At 45.7% G+C, this 21,963-nt stretch overlaps 1 protein-coding gene across 1 annotated transcript in view; it reads left to right on the top strand.

Annotated features, from left to right (window-relative positions):
- The window catches only part of eepd1 (endonuclease/exonuclease/phosphatase family domain containing 1), a 103,734-nt gene that overhangs the window by 39,652 nt on the left and 42,119 nt on the right, over nt 1–21,963 (top strand). The window contains exon 2 of the mRNA XM_080203775.1: nt 8,221–8,272. Coding sequence (XP_080059901.1) covers nt 8,221–8,272 — 52 coding nt within the window. The remainder of the gene's footprint in view (nt 1–8,220; nt 8,273–21,963) is intronic.

Here is a 21,963-nt window from a genome sequence, read left to right as displayed (position 1 = left end):
AGGAAATCATGTGGCACATACTTACAGGACTTTGTTTGGACATCAAGGATTCTGCTCACAGACGTGGGTGTAGTGGTATACTGATCTTGGAGAATGAGCAGAGGCAACGCAGAGCAAGACAAGAGGCAGGAAAAGGACTAGGAGAAGGGCTCACAGCAGGAGGTCATTGCCACCCAGGATGATCAGAAAGTTGAGTGTCAAACATCCCTGTTTCACCAAGGACCTCCGCAGCCAGAATTGCAGCCTCAGAGCAAGGGCAACGGTACCAGTGGCTGTGGACTTGTCTACTCCAGTTTGTGGCCATAGTCAATATTCGCAACATCTCTGTTTGTGCCATCCACTTTTACACAAGTTAGAAATCACTTAAGCTCTGGGTTTGAGAGAGCTGAATTCATTTGATTCCAGCTTGCCAGAGGGAGGGGGCAGAGTAATCTTGTGGCTTCATGAGGATTATAGGCTCCTTCATGGTGCAGAGTGCCACTGTGTGAACGTTGTTTTGCAGGCACCACATGTCAACTCGTGAGATGCACTGCAAACAAAAGGGACTGCACTCCCTCGATACCCAAGTGGTGTGTGACTCTACGCAATGTATCATGAATGTATCTGATAGCATTCAAAATGCATTCTTTCAGCATCAGTTTGCTCTGCGTTTGAGAAATCACAGCACATCAAAGAGTGGCTATTAGGTGACAAGGGCTGTCCTTTATAGCAAGACTCCAATGAACAGCCCATGCTCACACAGGGAGTCTGCATATCGTGAAAGTGATGCTGCCACATGGAATGACATTGTGTGGTTAATTCATGCTTCCATTGCCCTGGACCATTCTGAAGGAGCCTTCTGAAGTCAGCAGAATGGGTGTCAAGATTTGTGATGGTCTGCTTCTCACTGCAGAAGCTGGCCATTGTGAGGACACAGCCCTCACCACCAGCTGAACAGCAACAAGATGAAAGGGTGGAGGAATGGATAAGAAATGCAATCCAACCCCTCAGTAGCCACGGGCTGTCCACGATTGATTTGTCTGTGGTACCTGTAACTGCAAACCCAATTCCCTGGTCGCCCGCAGTCCCATGCCTCATCTTCGCCTGAGGGACTAGCAGAGATTCCACTGAGCACAAACCTGATGTCCGCAATTTTGGATGACAGGATTTGTCCTCCCACTATTGCCATTGGCCAATCCCCTCACTCTTTCCCATCAGTCAGACAGTGCCTGATTCCCCACAATGCAGGCCGCAGTAAAGGCCGCTGTGAAATGCACATTGCAAACCACATTTATCAGTCAAACCATGCCATATTACATAGAAAAGTAACAAGGGCGGCAAGAGTAACACTGTGGTTGGCACTGCTGCCTCACAGCGCCAGGGATCCAGGTTCAATTCTGGCCTCAGGACGCTCACTGTCTGTGTAGAGTTTGCACATTCTCCCCGTGTCTGTGTGGGTTTCCTGCGGATGCTCCGGTTTCCTCGCACACTCCAAAGACGTGCAGGTTTGGTTGATTGACCATGCTAAATTGTCCCTAGTGTGAGAGGGATTAGCTGGTTAAATGTGTGGGGTTATGGGAATAAGGCCTGGCTGAGATGCTGAGATTGTGGTCGGTACAGACTTGATGGGCCAATTGGCCTCCTTCTGTCCTGTGGAGATTCTGTGATAATGATCTTGTGCATTCCTTCAGTGTCTGTCTTTGACCGAGTGCTCTTACACCTGCAGCCTGATCTGTGCTAAAGTACTGATTGAGTGGAGAAGACTGCAGATGATCTTGGTGGATGACCCCAAGCATCCCCGGATCTAGAAGGGTTCAGCTTTGGACTGCACCATCTCAGCAAGGGTGGCAGCAGCCTGACTGACAGGAAAGGGCAAGGGCATTGTTTGAGGGGCAGCGCTGGGAGGACAAATGCTGCAATCCTGAGAGAGGACAGCTCCAGGGGATCCCTGTTGGTCCCTCGGGCAGTTCTAGTAATGTGTGGGAGGGCAGAATGATGGACAGCTATGACATGCTGCAAGCTCCTTTGAATACTCATATGACAGCAATGAAGACAGCACAGAGCTTGCTGAGTGCAGTCTGAGCTTCCACTGCAGTCCCCAGACACTGGGCAGCTTCTGCTTGGTTGGATCTGCAAGTGTGCTAATGGGGTTGGCCACCACTTCCAGCCTGCAAAATCTGGTGCTGGATTTCTCCATTCTCCTTGCCATTTATCCCAGACTTTCAGGCGGGACTGTGAATAGACTAGGTATTTAGTTATGGACATTCATCGGAGTTCTGTCACCCACCTCATCGAAGTGCTCAGCTGAGACCTCTGTAGCAATTTAGTGTGTGGCCTTGTGCTGCAGTAGGTTGGCAGACCTGCAATCTTTGCTTCCTGTCACATCTTCATGGCCAGTGTCTGTTTCACCATGTGCAGGTTTGCCTCTAAGCTACCCTCTAAAATATACAGAGGATCAGAGATGGTGGCTATGAGTCTAGGAGCAAGTGACCATATTTCTTCTTCATCGCTTGTTTCCCTGCTCTTTGATCCTTTGCTCTCCCTCCACTGCCCGGCCAGATTGCAATTGGGTACCTGAATGCTTAAACACACAAATGTTGGATTGTGCTGAGGAGGAGGGTGAGGGGTAACAGCTGCAGGCTTATAAATCAGAACAGGATATGGGATGACGGGAATGTGGGATGTGAGGAGGAGAAATAGGCAGGTGGATTGTGGTGCTGATCCCCTATAAGGGGCAATTTGCCAATATGGTCAAGTGATCTGAGTAACCAGTCAGAGACCAGAATGGGGGGTCACCCTAGCAAGTGTGGGCTTTCACATCAGTTTGATCCTGGAAACTGACCAGTGGCTGTGAGGCTGCAAGCCTCCATATTATATTTGCATTTATCTTTCAGGCCATTGAGATGGCCTATCCGGGGTGATGCATAGATACACAAGGATTACACTCCATGGAAGACAAGGTCAGAACAATAAAGGTGGCACCAGCCCTTAGAAACACATCAGAACTCAAATCATTCTTGGGAATGATGAATTACTATAAGCATTTTCTACCAAATTTGTTGACCATATTAGCCTCCTTATGTGGGGGTACCAGCGCTGGTTTTGGGAGATGCTCCAGAGAGAAGCTTTTAACAGAGAATTCAATTGTTACATTCATTGAGTTTATTGCTGCACCTTGACCCGTCTAAGGAATTGATGTTAACCCGTGATGCCTCTCCATATGGCGTCAGTGCCGTATTGTCCCATAAGATGGATGACAGATCTGCAAAACCTATAGGGTACGTCACAAGAACCATCTCACAGAAGCCAAAAATGGCTAATCTCAGATTGAAAAAGCAGGCTTGTGAATGAGACATGGGATAAAGGCATTCCACAATGCGTATATGGGAGACACTTTACCATAGTTACAGACCACAAAACACTCTTGGGTCTTTTTAAAGAAGACAAGCCTATTCCATCAATTGCATTGGCAAGAATTCAGAATTGGACATTCCTTTTGTCTGCCTACGAATATACATTCAAGCACCAGCCTGGAACACATATTGCAAATGTGGATGTGTTTAGACACCTGCATTTACCAGAGGGTGTCGCACCTCTCCCAGTGCTGCAGAAAATTGTTGTGACACTGAATTTCCGAGACACATTGCCAATTTTGGAGCAGAAGATCAAGTTCTGGACCAATTGGGATTCACTATTGTCTCACTGAGACACAGGATACCAAAGGTTAGGCTAGTGAATCATTGAGTTGAAACCATATTACCTACAAAAGGATGAATTAAGTTGTGAAGATGGCATCATACATTGGGCGGCCAGAGTAATCATCCCAATCACAAGGAAAGGATTTGCACAGTGCCCACCTGGGTATATCACAGATGAGGATCCTGACCAGGAGTTATAAATGGTGGCCTGGTATCGATGTTGGCACTGAAAGTCACTGTGGACAGTACCAATTGCAAGAACTGTTACAGCCCCACTGCACCTGTAGGAGTGGCTGGGCCGCCGTGCATACAAGTTCATGTCGATTGTGTGGGGCCGTGCTTGGACACACTGTTTTTGCTCCTTGTTAATGGCCATTCAAAGTGGCTGGAAGAGTTTGAAATGAAATCTATGACGTTGCGCACTACAATTGAGAAGTTGCGTCGGTGTTTTGCGACCAACGGGATACCTGAGATGATGGGTGGGAATTTACGGCCTTGTTCGAGTGAGACCGAGCAAGGCCGTAAATCCCACCCGAGGTTAACGGACTTTTCCATTGTCCGCCAGCGCCAGCTCCATGGCAGTTGCGGGGGGGCGGGTAGCGTTGAATTCGGGTTATAGTTTTGGTTAATGGAACAGCCTTTCCAAGCATTGAGTTTTTAAAATTCACCTCCTTAAATGGTATAAAACACATCAGGACTGTACTTTACCAGCCAGCACGCAACAAACCGGCTGATCAAGCTGTTCAAACCTTTAAGGCTGCCATTAAGAAGCAGTCAGGGGTGACCCCAGAGACCAGAATCTCACAATTCCTCCTGGGGGTGGCACAGTGGTCAACACTGCTGCTTCACAGCACCGGGGACCCAAGCTTGATCCCCGGCTTGGCTCTGTGTGAGTTTGCACATTCTCCCCGTGTCTGCGTGGGTTTCCTCCGGGTGCTCCGGTTTCCTTCCACAGTCCAAAGATGTGCGAGTTAGGTGGATTGGCCGTGCTAAATTTCCCCTTCATGTCAGGGGGACTAGCTAGGGTAAATGCAGTGGGTTATGGGGATAGGGCCTCTGTGGGATTGTGGTCGGGGCAGATTCAATGGGCCGAATGGCCTCCTTCTGCACTGTATGATTCTATGACTATGAAATACCATGCACCGTACAGTGGGAGTGCTGCCAGCAGAGCTGTTAATGTCACAGGACCAGACTAAGCCTGGTGTTTCCAAATTTGTTGGGGAGAGTAGAGGCCAGCCAATGCAGTGAGAAGAGCAGCCATGATTCAGGCAGATCAGTAAGGTCACTTTCATTGGAAGAAACTGAGTATGTCAGGTATTTTGCATGCGGCTCGAGTTGGGTCCCAAGAGTTGTTGTATCAAAAACAGGATCTTTGTGTTACGAAGTGGACCTAACAAAGAAGATTTGTCTGGAAGCACATAGACCATTCACAAGGATGAGAGTTGTCCCAGCAGCCAGTATGGCCATCTGAAAGCATGTTGCCAGCAGGAAATGTTGTCTGTCCAGTGTGTCATGGAAATGAATGAAGCTGAGTTGCCAGTACCTGAGGCGGTGCCTGGTGTAGTGGTTTCTGCAGAAACCAGGGGAGTTTACACTGCTCCTCCGGAAATCAGAAACCACCAAAAGATTCAACTTATGATGAATTGATTGCCTATGTTCAATGTTCTCATTATTGGGGACTGAGTAACTTAATTATTATCAATGTATAAAAGAACTCGGGGGAGGAATGTGGTGTTTGTCCCCTTTAAGGGGCAATCAACTGAGAGGGTCATGTGACCCAAGTAACCAATCAAGGACCAAGGTGGGGGATCCACCCTAACAAGTGCAGGCTTTTATATCAATTCCATCCTGGAAGCTGACCAGTAGCTGTGAGGCTATAGGCCTCTGTATTATAGTTACCTTTAAATAAATGGTGCAGTTATTATTTAGCTCACTGGTGAACAGGGATTATTGCATGGATATTGTTATCTTCAATTCTTTCAGCCCTGCCACTTGTGTCAATTAGGCCACTTTGATGAAGGTGATCAATGTCTCTAGTATTGGGGTTTGAGCCTGCAGTTGTAACTGTCCTCTGCTGGTTGTGTGCCCACCCCGTTCCCCCCTAGAGAGAAGAAAATGTAATTGAGTGTGGTGCAGTGTGTTTAGCGTTGAGGTTGTCCTGCTTAAATAGCTGGCAGTGTGTGCAAGCTGAGATTTGGTTGTGTGCTAAGCTTGCAGAGGTGAGGTGAAGCAATAGCCATTAGTTGGAATCATGCTGAATTGTTGGTAGGTGAGTGATGGGGGTTGTGATACATTGAGCAGGGTGGGAAGCAGGTGGATGTGTTATTTGAAGATTCATTTGCTTTTGCTGGCTGCTTGTGAAGTCATTGAACTTCGTGCAACGCTGCCTCGAGGTCCTAGGGCCTAGCTGGGTGGCATTGACATCTGAGGCCGTGTGGTCTCATCTCTTCGCAAAATTTGCCTCAAGGGTCTCCTGCCTCCCTGTTGATGGATGACATCTCTCCACCTCTCCAGCCTCCTCCACCAAAGCCTCCAGTGCAACGCCAGAGAATCTTGGAGTTCACTCCCTGTGTCATTGCACCATTCTTTCCCCAATGCAGAATGATTTCCAGGACCTGTTCTAGCGAGAATGAACCTCCCCTTTAAGAGGTGCAGACTGGTTTTAAGCCATGTAGACTAGCTTTCATTTGTGCCAGTCTCTCATGATTTTACATCTCCTCCTCAGGCATGTAGCCATTCAACAGCTTGCTCAGTGCTGGCTACACTTTGTGATCATTTAAGTTAGCACGCAGCACGAACTTTGCATGCAGTCTGCATCAGAAACAACAATGAGTGCCATTTGCCCTCAGTTTTGTGGTCTTGGTCTCTATGGCAGTGTATAGCTGAGACCCATGGATCGAGTAAAGGTCTCTGCACTTTGACAGCCTGGGATGAATGTGTGACCACTGGCCTCAGCACCCAGAAAGAAGTCTCACAACACCAGGTTCAAAGTCAAACAGGTTTATTTGGTAGTAAACACCACTGGCCTTTGGGGTTTGCCCCTTCGTCAGGTGTTTACTACCAAGTAAACCTGTTGGACTTTAACCTGGTGTTGTGAGACTTCTTACTGTGTTTACCCCAGTCCAACACCGGCATCTCCACATCATCACAGCACCCAGTGTCAGGAGAAAAATTGCCAGAGTCCCGACTGCTGACTTGTTATCCTAAAGCCCTTCCTGCAAGTGCTTTCTGCAATTTTAAGTGCTTTTACACCATGCGACCACAGCTGATATGACAGTGCAATGGGTAAAAATTTGTGTAAATTTTCCTCATTCCATCTGGAATGTAACCTTCGGTTTCTAATTGTCAGGGTTTTGCATCATCTCCTGTTTAAAATACATTTTAGATGCAGCTTACAAAAGCAAAATACTCTGGATGCTGGGAATCAAGATAAAAAATACTGAAAATACTTAGCAGGTCAGGTAGCATCATTGGAGAGAGGCATAGGGACTATTTCAGGTTGATGATCAGTTGCCATTGTAGGGTGAGTGGTGGCTTAGTGGTATTGTCGCTGGACTAGTAATTCAGAGACCCAGCGTAATGCTCTAAGGAGCTGGCTTTGAATCCCACAATGGCAGATGTTAAAATTTGAATTCAATACAAAAGCTGGAATTAAGAATCTGATCATGAAACCATTGTCGATTGTCACAAAAACCTGTCTAGTTCACTCGTGTCCTTTTAAGGAAGAAATTCTGCCATCCTTACCTGGTCTGGCCTACATATTATCATTAGAATCTTACAGTGCAGAAGGAGGCCATTGGCCTATTGGTTCTGCACCGACCACAATCCCACCCAGGCCCTGTCCCCATAACCCTTCACATTTACACTAGCTAGTCCCTCTGACACTAAGGGGTAATTTAGCATGGCCAATCCACCTAACCCGCACGTGTTTGGATAGTGGGAAAAAACCGGAGCACCAGGAGGAAACCCATGCAGACACAGGGAGAATGTGCAAACTTCATTTAGGCAGTGACGCAAACCAGGGATCAAACCCTGGTCCCTGGTGCTGTGAGGCAGTAATGCTAACCACTGTGTCACCGTGCCACCCCTACATGTGACTCCAGACCCACTGCAATGTGATTGAGTCTCAAATTCCCTCAAGGATGGGTAATAAATGTTGGTCCAGCCAGCAATGGCAGCATCCCATGAATGAATTTATTAAAAAAAATGGCTCACCAACCCTGACAACTTCATCAAGGATGAAATAATTTTGTACTTTCTGTGGGGTAAATTTAGTGGCAATGCTTTTGCCCCTGATTTTTGTTACAATTTTTCCTGCATTGGGACATGTTTGTAGCTTCAGCTTTTCAAAAAAAAATGACAGCAGCCTGGATGGTCCTCTGGGGAATATTTCCATTACTTCCTTTTCCATGAATTTTATGACAGGGTGGCTTGATGGACTTGGGAAGCCCCAAAGATGCCTTAATAAATGTCTTAAATCTGCAAATATTATGCTGGATGAGAGAACTTAATTTACTGAAGTGTTGCCTTTCCTGTTTTTCAGCATCAAGTTATTGGCGGTGCAAGACCTTATTGACCGGGAAGCTCTAGAAAAGGTAAAGGTTTATACAGAAAAAAGCTGTCACCTTTGAACATTGTATAATCTTAAGGAGTGGGTCAATAATTGTATGTGACAGATAGTGGATGACTGGACGTCTGTGGAGAACCATTAACTCCTTTGCCATTTCAGGTAACGTCACAGACAATGAGAGTAAAGCTAAAATGGTTTGTGTCTACCAGCTGAAACCCCCCGGGATATGCCATGGATTGTGGCAGTGGGGATGGGGCAGCGTTCTCTTATGAATGTAATGCCCAGGTCAGGGTACCTGCATGTTGGGTTACACTGCTCATCTTTGGAGATGATTCAGGGGAAGCCACAATGGTAACAAGAACCTCTTTCTCTGAGGTACAGAGCACAACTTATAGGAAGATTAAAAATGAACGACTTGCATCTACAGACTGCCTTTTACAAGCTCAGGACATCCTAAAGTGATTTACAGCCAGTGGAGCCTGCTCTGAGATGGGTCATTTTGTCTTGGACTCTAGGGGCAGGATGTTTCAGTCACCCTTGTCCTGGGACCGGAAATTCCCACTTGTGGTCAATAAACCTTTAAATGGTCTATCCTACCAGTGAAGATTTCCACAATGGGCAGGACTGGAAAATTTTACTGCTGGGAATAGAACTTCGTTCTCAGACAGACTGGAGACATACTCCGGTATCTGCTTATTAGTGCTATATCTAAACAGGTTACAGAGTAAGCATGAAAGAGAGAGTCTAACATCTGACTGACTAGTATCAGTGGTACATCGCCCCATGTCATGTTATCGCTTTATACTACAGAGCCAACACATAGTAAGCTTTGGCCATGAGAGCAGTAATTGCACCGAGAGTTACAGCCTGTACAGGAAAGCCCAGATTCACCTTGCTTGTAATGGTTATTATTACATATTCTGCTTAATAAAACTTGAACATTTTTATGTGTTTTGCCGATGACCATGAGCCTAAAGATCTGAGTACAGGATATCATGATACTGCTATTTTGGTTCATTGACAGTTTTACAGTTCACTCCGATGTTCAGTGATATATATATAACAGTGCCATTTGGGCAATGCATCAGTGTGTTTACACAACTTGGCAGATAGAAACTGCAAGTGGCACAAATTCAGTGCAGTTTGGGTTTCATATTTAGTTATGAGTAAAAGATTGTGATATACAGAAATTGTTGTATGGTATCCTAGGCAAGATAAAAAGTGCTGTAATTTCCTCTGGGTTATAGTTTCATTAACCAGAGAAACTGGAGTCTGTGTACAGGGGTTTGAACATTTGCATCCAATTTTCTCAATGCGTTGAGAGCTCCAATTCTTTCTTTGGCCTTAATTTAGAATTAAGTTTTGCCAACAGTACTACATCTTTGCTCTGAAACACGTTTGTGTTTCCAGGCAGGAAAGAGGAGGAACTTGCACTGGACAGTTTCCACCACCTAAATGTGTGGATCTTTTTATTTCTGGGCTTGCTTATACATCTTGGAGCTTATGCGTTTTCCAACAATGGTAGAAGTACACATCATGCTGCTTTCAGTCCAGATTGGTCCTTTAAGTTGAAGCATTGGTTGATTTGAAACCAGTTTAGCTAAGGGATCCTCACCAACTGATTTGTAGTAAGTGGAGCAGTGCGGATGGCTGGTTGTTTGGTGTTTTGTGGGGAGGAAGCCAATGGCCTTAAATTGTGATCTTGCCTGCCTGCTCCTGTGAAGTGGCTTGGCATTGAAGCAGACGCTCATCTTCAGGCTACTGAAGCTGAAAGGATGAAAACTGTTTAAGATGCATAGGAAACATGTCATTCCCAGCTCCTGTGCAAAAGCAAACTGTGCATCTACACCCACTTCCAGTAAACCTCAGTGACCTAATTAAAACTAATGGCCCACTACATAATCAGCATTGCATTTTATACCATTAGTAGGCATTTACTTTGTTGTTCTCTTACCAAGTACAAGATTTAGGAGTAATGTAAATTCATCATAACACAAGTACGCCCAGGTCCCTCACTCCTTGATGTGACCTTGTCCCGCAGTGCTGATGTGAGGCGTCCCTGGAACCTCAGTTAATATCTCACTCATTGACTTGAATAAATTTATAATTCATGGTAGGAAATGTATGGAAGGACTTGCAGCTTTTTTTGATGCAGGAATCTAATGAATGAAAAGGAAGGATCCTCTTTTAAATTAATTATTTAATCTTCTAAATTCATCATTCAACAGGATCAGATCAGCATTTTGATGCTGCTTTTATTGTGTTTGTACTAGGTAGTTAACTGTTTTCAGCATATGTCAATATAAATATATCAGCATATATTTATATATACATTTATAGAACATTGAACAGTACAGCACAGTACAGGCCCTTCAGCCCTCAGTGTTGTGCCGAGCTATGTCCTATCCCACATCCTATAATTCTGGTGCGCTCCATGTGCCTATCTAATAATCGCTTGAAAGTTCCTAAAGTGTCTGACCTATATATATATAAATGATTTAGTATTTAATACATACCTCATTAGAAATAGACATAACAAGTTATCCTGAGGATCAGTGCACCATGTGTGATGGCATTAAGTTGCACAGTACCAGAAGATCCCTGATCTCTGCTCTGATTTGTCCGTTGTTAGCCCAGATGTTAGCCGTAATGGGAATGCTATAATTGGCCTCAACATCCTTAGGCAAGGGAGGGAAAATCTCTGTCAAACTTCTGGCTCCTCATCGCTAATGAATTACTCCTGTTGACAAGTGTGGATGTGTTTAGTTTGCCTGTCTAGGTCTGGAGAGAGTAGGATAAGGCTTAGCCTAATCCTACTCCAAAACAATATCTACACTTGAATAGCCTCTTTCAACTTACTGTCTGTACTGCCTGTGTGTAAATAAAGTGAGGTTTGGTTAAGGTAGAGGTGGACTGCTGATTTTTGTGTAGTACTACCATAACATGGTCCGGAGCCCTCAGGCTAAAGGAAATACTCATAGCAGGAGTTGTCAACAGGTATGATTTTTCATGATGGTGCTTTTTGACAATGCAACAACGTACAGTCACAGTGTGATTAAAAACAGACTGAGGTACATCACAGGAGCATAATCAGAAAAAAAATTCAGGGTGAGCCAAAGACATTAGGAGAGATGATTTGAAAGCTCAGTCGAGGTGACGTTTTATTGAGGGTTTTGAAAGAGGCAGAGATTTAGTGAGTTTATCTGGACTGTAAGCCTGGATGGATGGAGGCCCAGCACCTTGTGGACCATAGGAATGCAGGTTGTGCAGAAGGCACAAAAGGAGTGGGGAGTGAGGCCATGGAGCAACTGGAGCACAAGAATGCGAAATTTAAAATTTGAGCCACGATTGGATGGGGTTTCCAATATAGAATCATCAAATAGAATTATAGAATCCCTACAGTGCAGAAGGAGGCCATCTGGCCCATCGAGTTTGCGCCGACTCTCTGGCATGGTATCTTACCCTGCTGCTCTTCCTCACCCTATCCCTCTAACCCTGCACATTCACCACGGCTTTGGACTGTGGGAGGAAACTGGAGCACCTGGAGGAAACCCACGCAGACACAGGGAGAATGTGCAAACTCCACATAGACAGTCAGTCAAAGCCAGAATTAAACCTGAGTCCCTGGTGCTGTGAAGCAGCAGTGCTAACCACTGTGTCATTCTGCCAGCCCTTATCATAGTATCATAGAATCCTACAGTGCAGAAGGAGGCCATTCGACCCATCGAGTCTGCACCGACCACACTCCCACCCAGGCCCTCTCCCTGTTACCCCATGCATTTACCCTAGCTAGTGCCCCTTATAGTTAAGATTTTATATACAGGACAGCTGTTTGACTCTGTCAATCTTCTGATCTGAGAGAAGACAGTTTAAAGACATGTAGCTGATAAAAGAAACAGCAATGTTGTATACGGTTCAAATAAGTGTCAAATTGCCTGTTGAAAATAAGGAAACATAAAATTGAAAGAAGGCTTCAACACAAAGTGAGATGATCTCTGAGTTGAGTTACTATTACTTCTTAGCTGTATTCGAGAATTTGTTACAAAAAAAGACAGCGTTTAAGGCACACAGTGTCATTAATGTGTGAAATTAGTAACAAGGTCATAGAGTCATAGAGGTTTACAGCATGGAAACAAGTCCTTCGGCCCAATTTGTCCATGCTGCTCTTTTTTTAAAACCCCTAAGCTAATCCCAATTGCCTGCATTTGGCCATATCCCTCTATACCCATCGTACCCATGTAACTATCTAAATGCTTTTTAAAAGATAAAATTGTACCCGCCTGTACTACTACCTCTGGCAGCTTGTTCCAGACACTCACCACCCTTCATGTGAAAAAATTGCCCCTCTGCACACTTTTGTATCTCTCCCCTCTCACCTTAAATCTATGCCCTCTAGTTTTGGACTCCACTACCTTGGGGGAAAGATATTGACTATCTAGCTGATCTGTGCCCCTCATTATCTTATAGACCTCTATAAGGTCACCCCCTCAGCCTCCTATGCTCCAGAGAAAAAAGTCTCCGTCTACTCAGCATCTCCATCTGTTGCATCGTAGTAAATCTTTTCTGTACTCTTTCTAGTTTAATAATACCCTTTCTACAATAGGGTGACCAGAATTACACACAGTATTCCAAGTGTGGCCTTACCAACATCTTGTACAACTTCAACAAGACGTCCCAACTCCTGTATTCAATGTTCTGACCAATGAAACCAAGCATGTCGGATGCCTTCTTCACCACTCTCTCCACCTGTGACTTTCAAGGAGCTATAACATGTACCCCTCGATCTCTTTGTTCTGTAACTCTCCCCAACACCCTACCATTAACCGAGTAAGTCCTGCCCTGGTTCAATCTACCAAAATGCATCACCTCGCATTTGTCTAAATTAAACTCCATCTGCCATTCGTCAGCCCACTGGCCCAATTGATCAAGATCCTGTTGCAATTGGAGATAACTTTCTTCACTGTGCACTATGTCACCAATCTTGGTGTCATCTGCAAACTTACTAACCATTCCCCCCATACCCTCATCCAATTCATTAATATAAATGACAAATAATAGTGGGCCTAGTACTGACCCCTGAGGCACACCGCTGGTCACAGGCCTCCAGTTTAAAAAACAACTCAGAAGCCAATTTTGTATCCATTTGGCTACCTCACCGTGGATCCCGTGAGATTGAAGTTTATGCAACAAACTATCATGTGGTACCTTGTCAAAGACCTTGTTAAAATCCATGTAGACAACATCAATTGCACTGCCCTCATCTACCTTCTTGGTTATCCCTTCAAAAAACTCAATTAAATTTGTGAGACATGATTTTCACTCATAAAGCCTTGCTTACTGTCCCTAATCAGTCCTTGCATTTCTAAATGTCTACAGATCCTATCTCTCAAAATACCTTCCAACAATTTACCCACTACAGACATGAGGCTCACTGGCCTGTAGTTCCCAGGCTTTTCCCTGCAGCCCTTTTTAAACAAAGACACAACATTTGCCACTCTCCAATCTCCAGACACCTCACCTGTGACTATCAATGATTCAAATATCTCAGCTAGGGGACCTGCAATTTCCTCCCTAGCGTCCCACAATGTCCTGGGATGTACCTCATCAGGTCCTGGGGATTTATCTACCTTGATGCGTTTTAAGACTTCCAGTATCATCTCCTCTGTAATATGTAGACATCACATTCATTTCCCCAAGTTCCCTAACATCCATGTTTTTCTCAACAGTAAATACTGATAAGAAATATTCATTTAGGATCTCACCCATCTCTTGTGGAGCCGCACAGACATGACCTTGTTGATCCTTAAGAGGCCCTTGTTACTCTTTTGCACTTTATGAATTTGTAGAAGCTCTTTGGATTCTCCTCTGCTTTAACTGCCAAAACAATTTTGTGTCCCCTTTTTGCTCTCCTGATTTCTCTCTTAATTCTACTCCTACATCCCCTATACTTTCCAAGAGATTCATTTGATCCCAGCTGCCTATGCATGTCAAGTGCCTCTTCTTCTCGACCAGGGCCTCAATATCTCGAGTCATCCAGAGTTCCCTGCTTCTGCCAGAGGTTATCTTGAGGGCATTGATCTGTCATGAATAAATGGATGTTGTGTATTTATTGGAAATCCAAATATGGAAGTTGTTATCCTTTGTTGCACTAGTGCAATGTAAATTAAAATAGGTGAAAAGGGAGGTGAAGGGGGAAGGCGGGATTTGTAAAGTTCACAGGTGTAAAGGAGGTAGCAGTGACTGGCTGAGTGCAAGAAAATCAGATAAGGGGGATTCAGAATGTGGAGACTTAGCTGGAATGGAATGCAGCAAAGGACTCTGATTTTGAGATTGCTAATTCTGGGTTGTAGAAGAGGAAGCGTGTTTCATTTTGCCGAGCATTATTGAGTACAGATTAACTTTGTGGTTGTAAACTGCAATAGGAATTATTATGACCTATGGACAGAAATATTTGTGCAGACTGTCATTTGCATAATTGACTTCAAGATTATTCCATCATTTCTTTGAACTATCCTTTACTTAACAACTCGCTGGTATCAGCCTCTGTCTCTCTATTTCTCTTGCACTAAAATCAAAATGTGCTTCAGAGACAGGACACTGGTAAGGAAATCTGTCATTCTACCCAGATTGCACTGAAGTTAGCGTGGGTTAAGTGCGATAGAATATTTTTAGAATTAAACAGCAGCGTCAGAGAGATAGAAGTGCAAAGTACATTTGTGATAAATTATGGAAATGCACACACTGACAAAAGGCAAATTTAGGATTGATGTCATGAAGGTCTTCAGTCGAACAGTGATAATACTTGTAATGGATTTCAAGATAGTATATTGCAAGCAAAGTTCTGGAGTTGTTTAAAAAGACTGTATGCTGTGATGGAGAGGTTTACAGAATTTTCTTTTCATAGGATCCCTACAATGCAGAAGGAGGCCATTCGGCCCATCAAGTCTACACCAACCACAATCCCACCCAGGCCCTATCCCTGTAACCCCACGTATTTACCCTTCTAATCCCCTGACAATTTACCATGGCCAGTCCACCTAACTTGCACATCTTTGGACTGAGGGAGGAAACTGGAGGAAATCCATGCAGACATGGGGAGAATGTGTAAACTACACACAGACAGTCACCCAAGGCTGGAATTGAACCTGGGTCCCTGGCGCTGTGAGGCAGCAGTGCTAACCACTGTGCCACCCTCAACACCGTGCTGTGTTGTTGTTGAAGCTCCAGTGATGATGTTCAGAATATATTAACAGTATCGACACCATCATAATCACAATTCTTTTATTTGACTATTGTTCACACTCATTGTTTAATTTCTTAGGAATCGAGTCCCAGAGGTGGAATAGGTGGGGAATAGTGGGGAGGGTGAATGCTTCTTTCAGGCTTCAGTTCACCACTGTTAGTGAGTCACTGTCTTTCAAATTGGGAGCTTTTGCTCTATTACCATTTTGTGGCTCACTACACATCTCGGTTATCTGTGCCTTACAGTACTTGAGAGATGCAACAGCTTGCATTTCTCTGGCATTGCCTCAAAGTACAAGGCGACATTTCTTCAGTTACCTTCAGGGCATCTTGTGTGTGAGCTGCTTCATAGACGTTCCCTAAGCAGAACGAGTTGTACAAGGCCCGAAATGCCATCTTTGTTCCGCCAATTTGGATTGGATGTTAAGCAGATTTGAGACGATTGGCAAAAGAAAAAGAGAGATGAGGCAAAACCGCAAGATGCTGTTATGGCGTGAAATATACTTCCTGAAAGAGTGGAGAAAGCAGATTCAATAATAACTTGCAAAATAAATTAGATACATACTTGAAAAATTGTGGAATCATGCTGGAAGTCTCAGTCCTCTGTCCTGACTCTTTGAAATAGTTTTTAAAATATTTTTATCCAATCAAAAACCAAATTGGTCCAATCAAAGTCCCTATAAGAAAGATATTACAGATCCAAGCTGATAAGACAGGCCCCATTCTTCCTGTCGTGAGTTCAATCAACAAAATCCAAGCACTGGCATCCCTTCCGGTGTTTGATCTGAGCTTCATCTTAGCCAAAAGACCTAGATGGTGTTTTAAAGAATTACTTCATCTGAGCTCTTTTAAATAGTTGGCAGAAACACATGGGCTGATTGGCCATTTCCTGTGTTGTATAATAAAATTGTAGTGCAACCAAGGTCAAGCAGTCCCACTCTCAGTAAAAAAGGAAAGTTTATTTATTAGTCACAAGTAGGCTTACATTAACACTGCAATGAAGTTACCGTGAAATTCCCCAAGTCGCCACATTCCAGTGCCTGTTCGGGTCAGTGCGCCTAACTAGCACGTCTTTCAGACGATGGGAGGAAACCAGAGCACCCGGAGGAAACCTACGCAGACACAGGAAGAACATGCAGACTCCGCACGGAGTAAAATGGCTCATTGGAGAATTTGTGTACGTGCATATCAAAACTTCAGTTTTCCATAAACTCACGTTATTTTCTGATTCAACTCCACAAACACATCCAACACCCAGTGCCACCTCTGACCCCTTTATATATCCTGGTGAGTATGATTAAACAATTAGCATACCAATTAGGTCTGAAGTGGAAGGTAGTAGTTAACCCATTCCAAACAACACACTCCACATCCCTGGTTGATTTGTATGACCATTTTCTTCAGCCAAATTGCTTTGTTTGCAGTTTTAAAAAAAGCATGGGCTTTCACAAAGTACAGTCTACAATACATCATTTTGCTCTACTTTCAAATGTGTTGACTTCTCAAGGAGGGTCCATTGCTATTCTGGCTTTTCTCAAGGAGTAAGATTATTGGCTGAATAATTTGGGGTATCCCATTGTTTTTGAAAGAAAGATTGCCGCACCAATATCTTACCACATCTTGTTGCTGTATTGGCGAACCAAATCAAATTCCAAGTGTCATTTGTAAGTCATTTTAACAAAAATGAGTCTACAGGGGAGGGGAGGAGGAAACCTGTTTATTGCAAGTCACGGGAACATGAGTTCATCTGACACAATGTTCTTTAGCTTCTTGTTTAAGGATGCCCAAGCTATTTTCATGATGTGGATTTGCTGGCGTTGGACTGGGATGGGCACAGTAAGAAGCCTCACAACGCCGGGTTAAAGTCCAGCAGGATTATTTGGAATCTCGAGCTTTTGGAGTGCTGCTCTTTCTTCAGGCGAGTGGCTTTTGCTTTAAAGCAATGCAGATGTCAATGTACTAATGTCAGTTTTGGTCTTCTGAGCTACTCACCTGATGAAGGGACAGTGTTCCCAAAGATCATGATTCCAAATAAACCTGTTGGACTTTAACCTGGTGTTGTGAGACTTCTTACCAAGCTATTTTCACCTACCTTTGGCCTTTTATGCTAAGCCTGCCCTAATGTATTTCATCTTAGGCATTGCAACCAAAGTTTATTTTAAGTGGGTGCTGATGCATATTTGTGCTAGCAATTCCTCAGTGACAGGTCTCTCAAAATCGGCCACAGCCCCCAAAAAAATTCCTGCCAGATTCCAGTCTTTAAGCCTGATAAATTAAAAAAAAATTTGTTTTTAATCCAACGTCTGTTGTCTGTAGTTGTTTTTGCTGCACTGAACCCTTCATCGCCGGGTACATCCTGTGGATCTGCATGCTTTTGAGCAAAAGGCCTTTGTCATTCACTGCAAATGGTTCCTGTCATAAGATTATAATTGAGATTCTGAAACTGCACTTCTCAAACCGCATCCCAATGCTCAAAGTGTCTATGCCACTAACATATTGCTACAGGTTAATTAACCATCATCTGATATGATTGGCACTGCTGCTGACAAGCCATAATCAATAGTGTATCTCTTGTCAGATACCGCAGTCACTGCAGCCATCACCATGTCATTCCCGTCTGCCTGATCTGATTCATTAAATCCCGGACACTGTTGTGATGTGGAGTCTTTCTGTTCTGGTGATGGCTGAAGGTCAGTGGTACAGAGCATGTACCACTGGTGGACTGGAGCAGCCCTTACCGTTAACGCCATTCCCCATCGCTCGAAGGAGCTGCTAGTTTACAGTTTGATTCTGGTCTGAGTGAGAAGCGGGTAGAGTGGGAGAAGCGGAGGGTAAAGAGTGGGTGGAGAGTCAAGGAGCATCAACATGGTAGAGGGGGCAGTGTCACTAACTGAAATGGAGGAGTCCCACTGGACATATCCTTGTAGGTTTTCCATCTTATTGGATACCAATAGAAAACATATATTTATATAGCACCTTAGGATGTCCCAAAGAGCTTTACAGCCAATTAACTACTTCTAAAATCTAGTCACTGTTGTAACGTAGCAAATGTGGTAACCTATTTGCACATAGAAAATTCCCCAGGAAAGCAGTGAGATAATGAGTAGACAATCTGTTTTAGTGCTGTTGACTGATAAATCTTGATCAGGACACTGGGGAGAAGTCACCTACAGTTGTTCAAAACAGAATTACAGAATCACTTTTTTGATTTGAATTATTGTTGTCACGTATTGGGATACAGTGAAAAATATTGTTTCTTGCACGCTATACAAAACATACTGTTCATAGAATACAAAGGGAAGAGGGAAAGAACAGGGTGCAGAACTGGGTTAGAGGAGAAGGAGCAGTAATGGGAGCAATCATAGAATCCCTACAGTGCAGAAGGAGGCTATTCAGCTCATTGAGTCTGCACTGATTCTCCAGCAAAGCATCTTACCCAGGCCCACCCTATCCTCTTAACCCCACATATTTACTCTCCTAATCCCTCTAACCTACACATCTTGAGACACTAAGGGTCAATTCACAACCAATCCACCTAACCTGCACAGCTTTGGACTGTGGGAGGAAACCGGAGCATCCGGAGGAAAGCCACGTGACACGGGGAAAACATGCAAACTCCACACAGACAGTCACCCAAGGCTGCAATCGAACCCAGGCCCCTGGCGCTGTTTGGCAGCAGTGCTAACCACTGAGCCGCCTCACAAAGCAGGTGCTGCTGCAGAGAGATCAGGTAGAAAAGGATATGTGTGCAGGAAAGCATACCCTCCCAGATTGACCCAGCACATTATACCTGTCGCTCCTTGAGGAGCGGTTCATATCGAGGCTAGGATTGAACTGCATCACCTTCTGCAACATAACCTGAAATCCACTGCTAGAGCTTGCTCAGTCAAGGTTACTACTGTCTCAACTTCTTTCCCTGCCTTCCAGCCTGACACAAGGAAGTCGATAACACCAGCCTGTGTGCAGCTCATGCTGACAGCAGGCAAACGACTAATGCTACTAGGAGAGATTTTTTAATAATTTGGTTTATAATTATATATTTCACAAGTAACTGCAGGTAGGCTGTCACATCCTTAAAAAACAAAAACTAACATTCCAAAAATAGCCCAATCGCTCCGTATCAAAAATAAAATGACATGTATTGTTTTATGTATATGTATATTGTTTGTGTCAGCATAAGAAATGGAATATAAATGTTGGCTTTTTCTTAAATTAAGATATAAATAGGTAGAATCACTGCAATGCAGAAGGAGGCCATTCAGCCTCTGCACTGAACACAATCCCACCCAGGCCCTATTCCAGTAACCCCACATGTTTACCCTGCTAATCCCCTGACACGAAGGGCCCGATTTTACCAACAATTTGCGCCTATTTTGGGGTGCGAAATCGTGGTAAAGTTGGGTGTGAGGCCGTTATCGCGATCTGCACCCGGGTCCACGCAGATCGACACTTTTTACCGAGACCTGTGAATGGCGGCGATCCGTTCCGCGCCCAAATCGGGCACAACGATGATTTAAATGCGTTTGTGTGCATTTAAATTGAATCAATGAACTGCCCACCCAACTCTGTCAGTGTTTGCCCCTTTACCACCGCGTTTACCGATCCGGAACCGCACTTTTAGGGACCTGCTGAATAAAAGTCTGAGTCGGGTTCTCCAGCCTCTGAAGAGCGCGATCAGTGTTCCCAATGGCTCTCTGACTCAGATCGGGGGTGGGAGTGGGAGTAGGGGTGGAGGCAGGTCAGATCAGATCATTCTCTGGTTGGTGGGGAGGAGGGGAGTGAGGTCAGATCGCTGTCTGATTGGGGGGGCGGGGGGAGGAGGAGGAGGCGGGTCAGATATATCTCTGGCGGGGCTGGAGGACTGATCGTTGTCTGGTGGTCGGAGGGGGGGAGAGCTGATTGTTGTCTGGTGGTGAGGGGGGAGGAGGGCTGATTGTTGTCTGGTGGTGGGGGGGGAGGAGGGCTGATTGTTGTCTGGTGGTCGGGGGGGGAGAGCTGATTGTTGTCTGGTGGTCGGGGGGAGGAGGGCTGATTGTTGTCTGGTGGTCGGGGGGAGGACTGATTGTTGTCTGGTGGTCGGGGGGAGGAGAGCTGATTGTTGTCTGGTGGTCGGGGGGGGAGAGCTGATTGTTGTCTGGTGGTCGGGGGGGGAGAGCTGATTGTTGTCTGGTGGTCGGGGGGAGGAGAGCTGATTGTTGTCTGGTGGTGTGGGGGAGGAGAGCTGATTGTTGTCTGGTGGTGTGGGGGAGGAGAGCTGATTGTTGTCTGGTGGTGTGGGGGAGGAGAGCTGATTGTTGTCTGGTGGTGTGGGGGAGGAGAGCTGATTGTTGTCTGGTGGTCGGGGGGGGGGGAGAGCTGATTGTTGTCTGGTGGTCGGGGGGAGGACTGATTGTTGTCTGGTGGTCGGGGGGAGGACTGATTGTTGTCTGGTGGTCGGGGGGGGAGGACTGATTGTTGTCTGGTGGTCGGGGGGAGGACTGATTGTTGTCTGGTGGTGGGGGGGGAGAGCTGATTGTTGTCTGGTGGTGGGGGGGGAGAGCTGATTGTTGTCTGGTGGTCAGGGGGGGAGGACTGATTGTTGTCTGGTGGTCAGGGGGGGAGGACTGATTGTTGTCTGGTGGTCGGGGGGAGGACTGATTGTTGTCTGGTGGTCGGGGGGAGGACTGATTGTTGTCTGGTGGTCGGGGGGAGGACTGATTGTTGTCTGGTGGTGGGGGGGGAGAGCTGATTGTTGTCTGGTGGTCGGGGGGAGGACTGATTGTTGTCTGGTGGTCGGGGGGAGGACTGATTGTTGTCTGGTGGTCGGGGGGAGGACTGATTGTTGTCTGGTGGTCGGGGGGAGGACTGATTGTTGTCTGGTGGTGGGGGGGGAGAGCTGATTGTTGTCTGGTGGTCGGGGGGAGGACTGATTGTTGTCTGGTGGTCGGGGGGAGGACTGATTGTTGTCTGGTGGTCGGGGGGAGGACTGATTGTTGTCTGGTGGTCGGGGGGAGGACTGATTGTTGTCTGGTGGTGGGGGGGAGGAGGAGGTGGGTCAGATGTTTCTCTGGAGGGGAGGGGGAATCAGGCCAGACCGTTCTCTGGGGGTGGAGGGGAGAGTGAGGCCAGTTCGTTATTGGAGGGGGGGGGTGGGTACTGAGGCCAGATCATTGTCAGGGTGGGGGTGGGGCAGGGTGGGGTGAGTGAGGCCTAACCATTCTCTGGCGGGTAGGGGGGAGGGGGGGGTCGGAATTGAGGCCAGATTGTTGTATTGGTGGGGGTGGGGAGGAGGGAGGCGGATCAGATGGATCTCTGATTGGGGGGGGGGGGGGAGGCTGGGGTGTCCGCTGCCACTTTGCGGGCAATCCGGGGGGAAAGGGGGGCAGGGGTGGCGATCAGTCTGGGTAGTGGGGGGGGTGGACAAGGGGGCAGTGATGCGTGTGTGTCTCCCTTTATCCACCACCCCCATTACCCACACACATCACTGTCCCCCGT

The sequence above is a fragment of the Carcharhinus amblyrhynchos genome, chromosome 2 (genome assembly GCF_965287045.1).
Source record: "Carcharhinus amblyrhynchos chromosome 2, sCarAmb.v2.hapA, whole genome shotgun sequence".
Taxonomy (NCBI): domain Eukaryota; kingdom Metazoa; phylum Chordata; class Chondrichthyes; order Carcharhiniformes; family Carcharhinidae; genus Carcharhinus; species Carcharhinus amblyrhynchos.
This window is presented reverse-complemented; position numbering and strand designations above follow the sequence as displayed.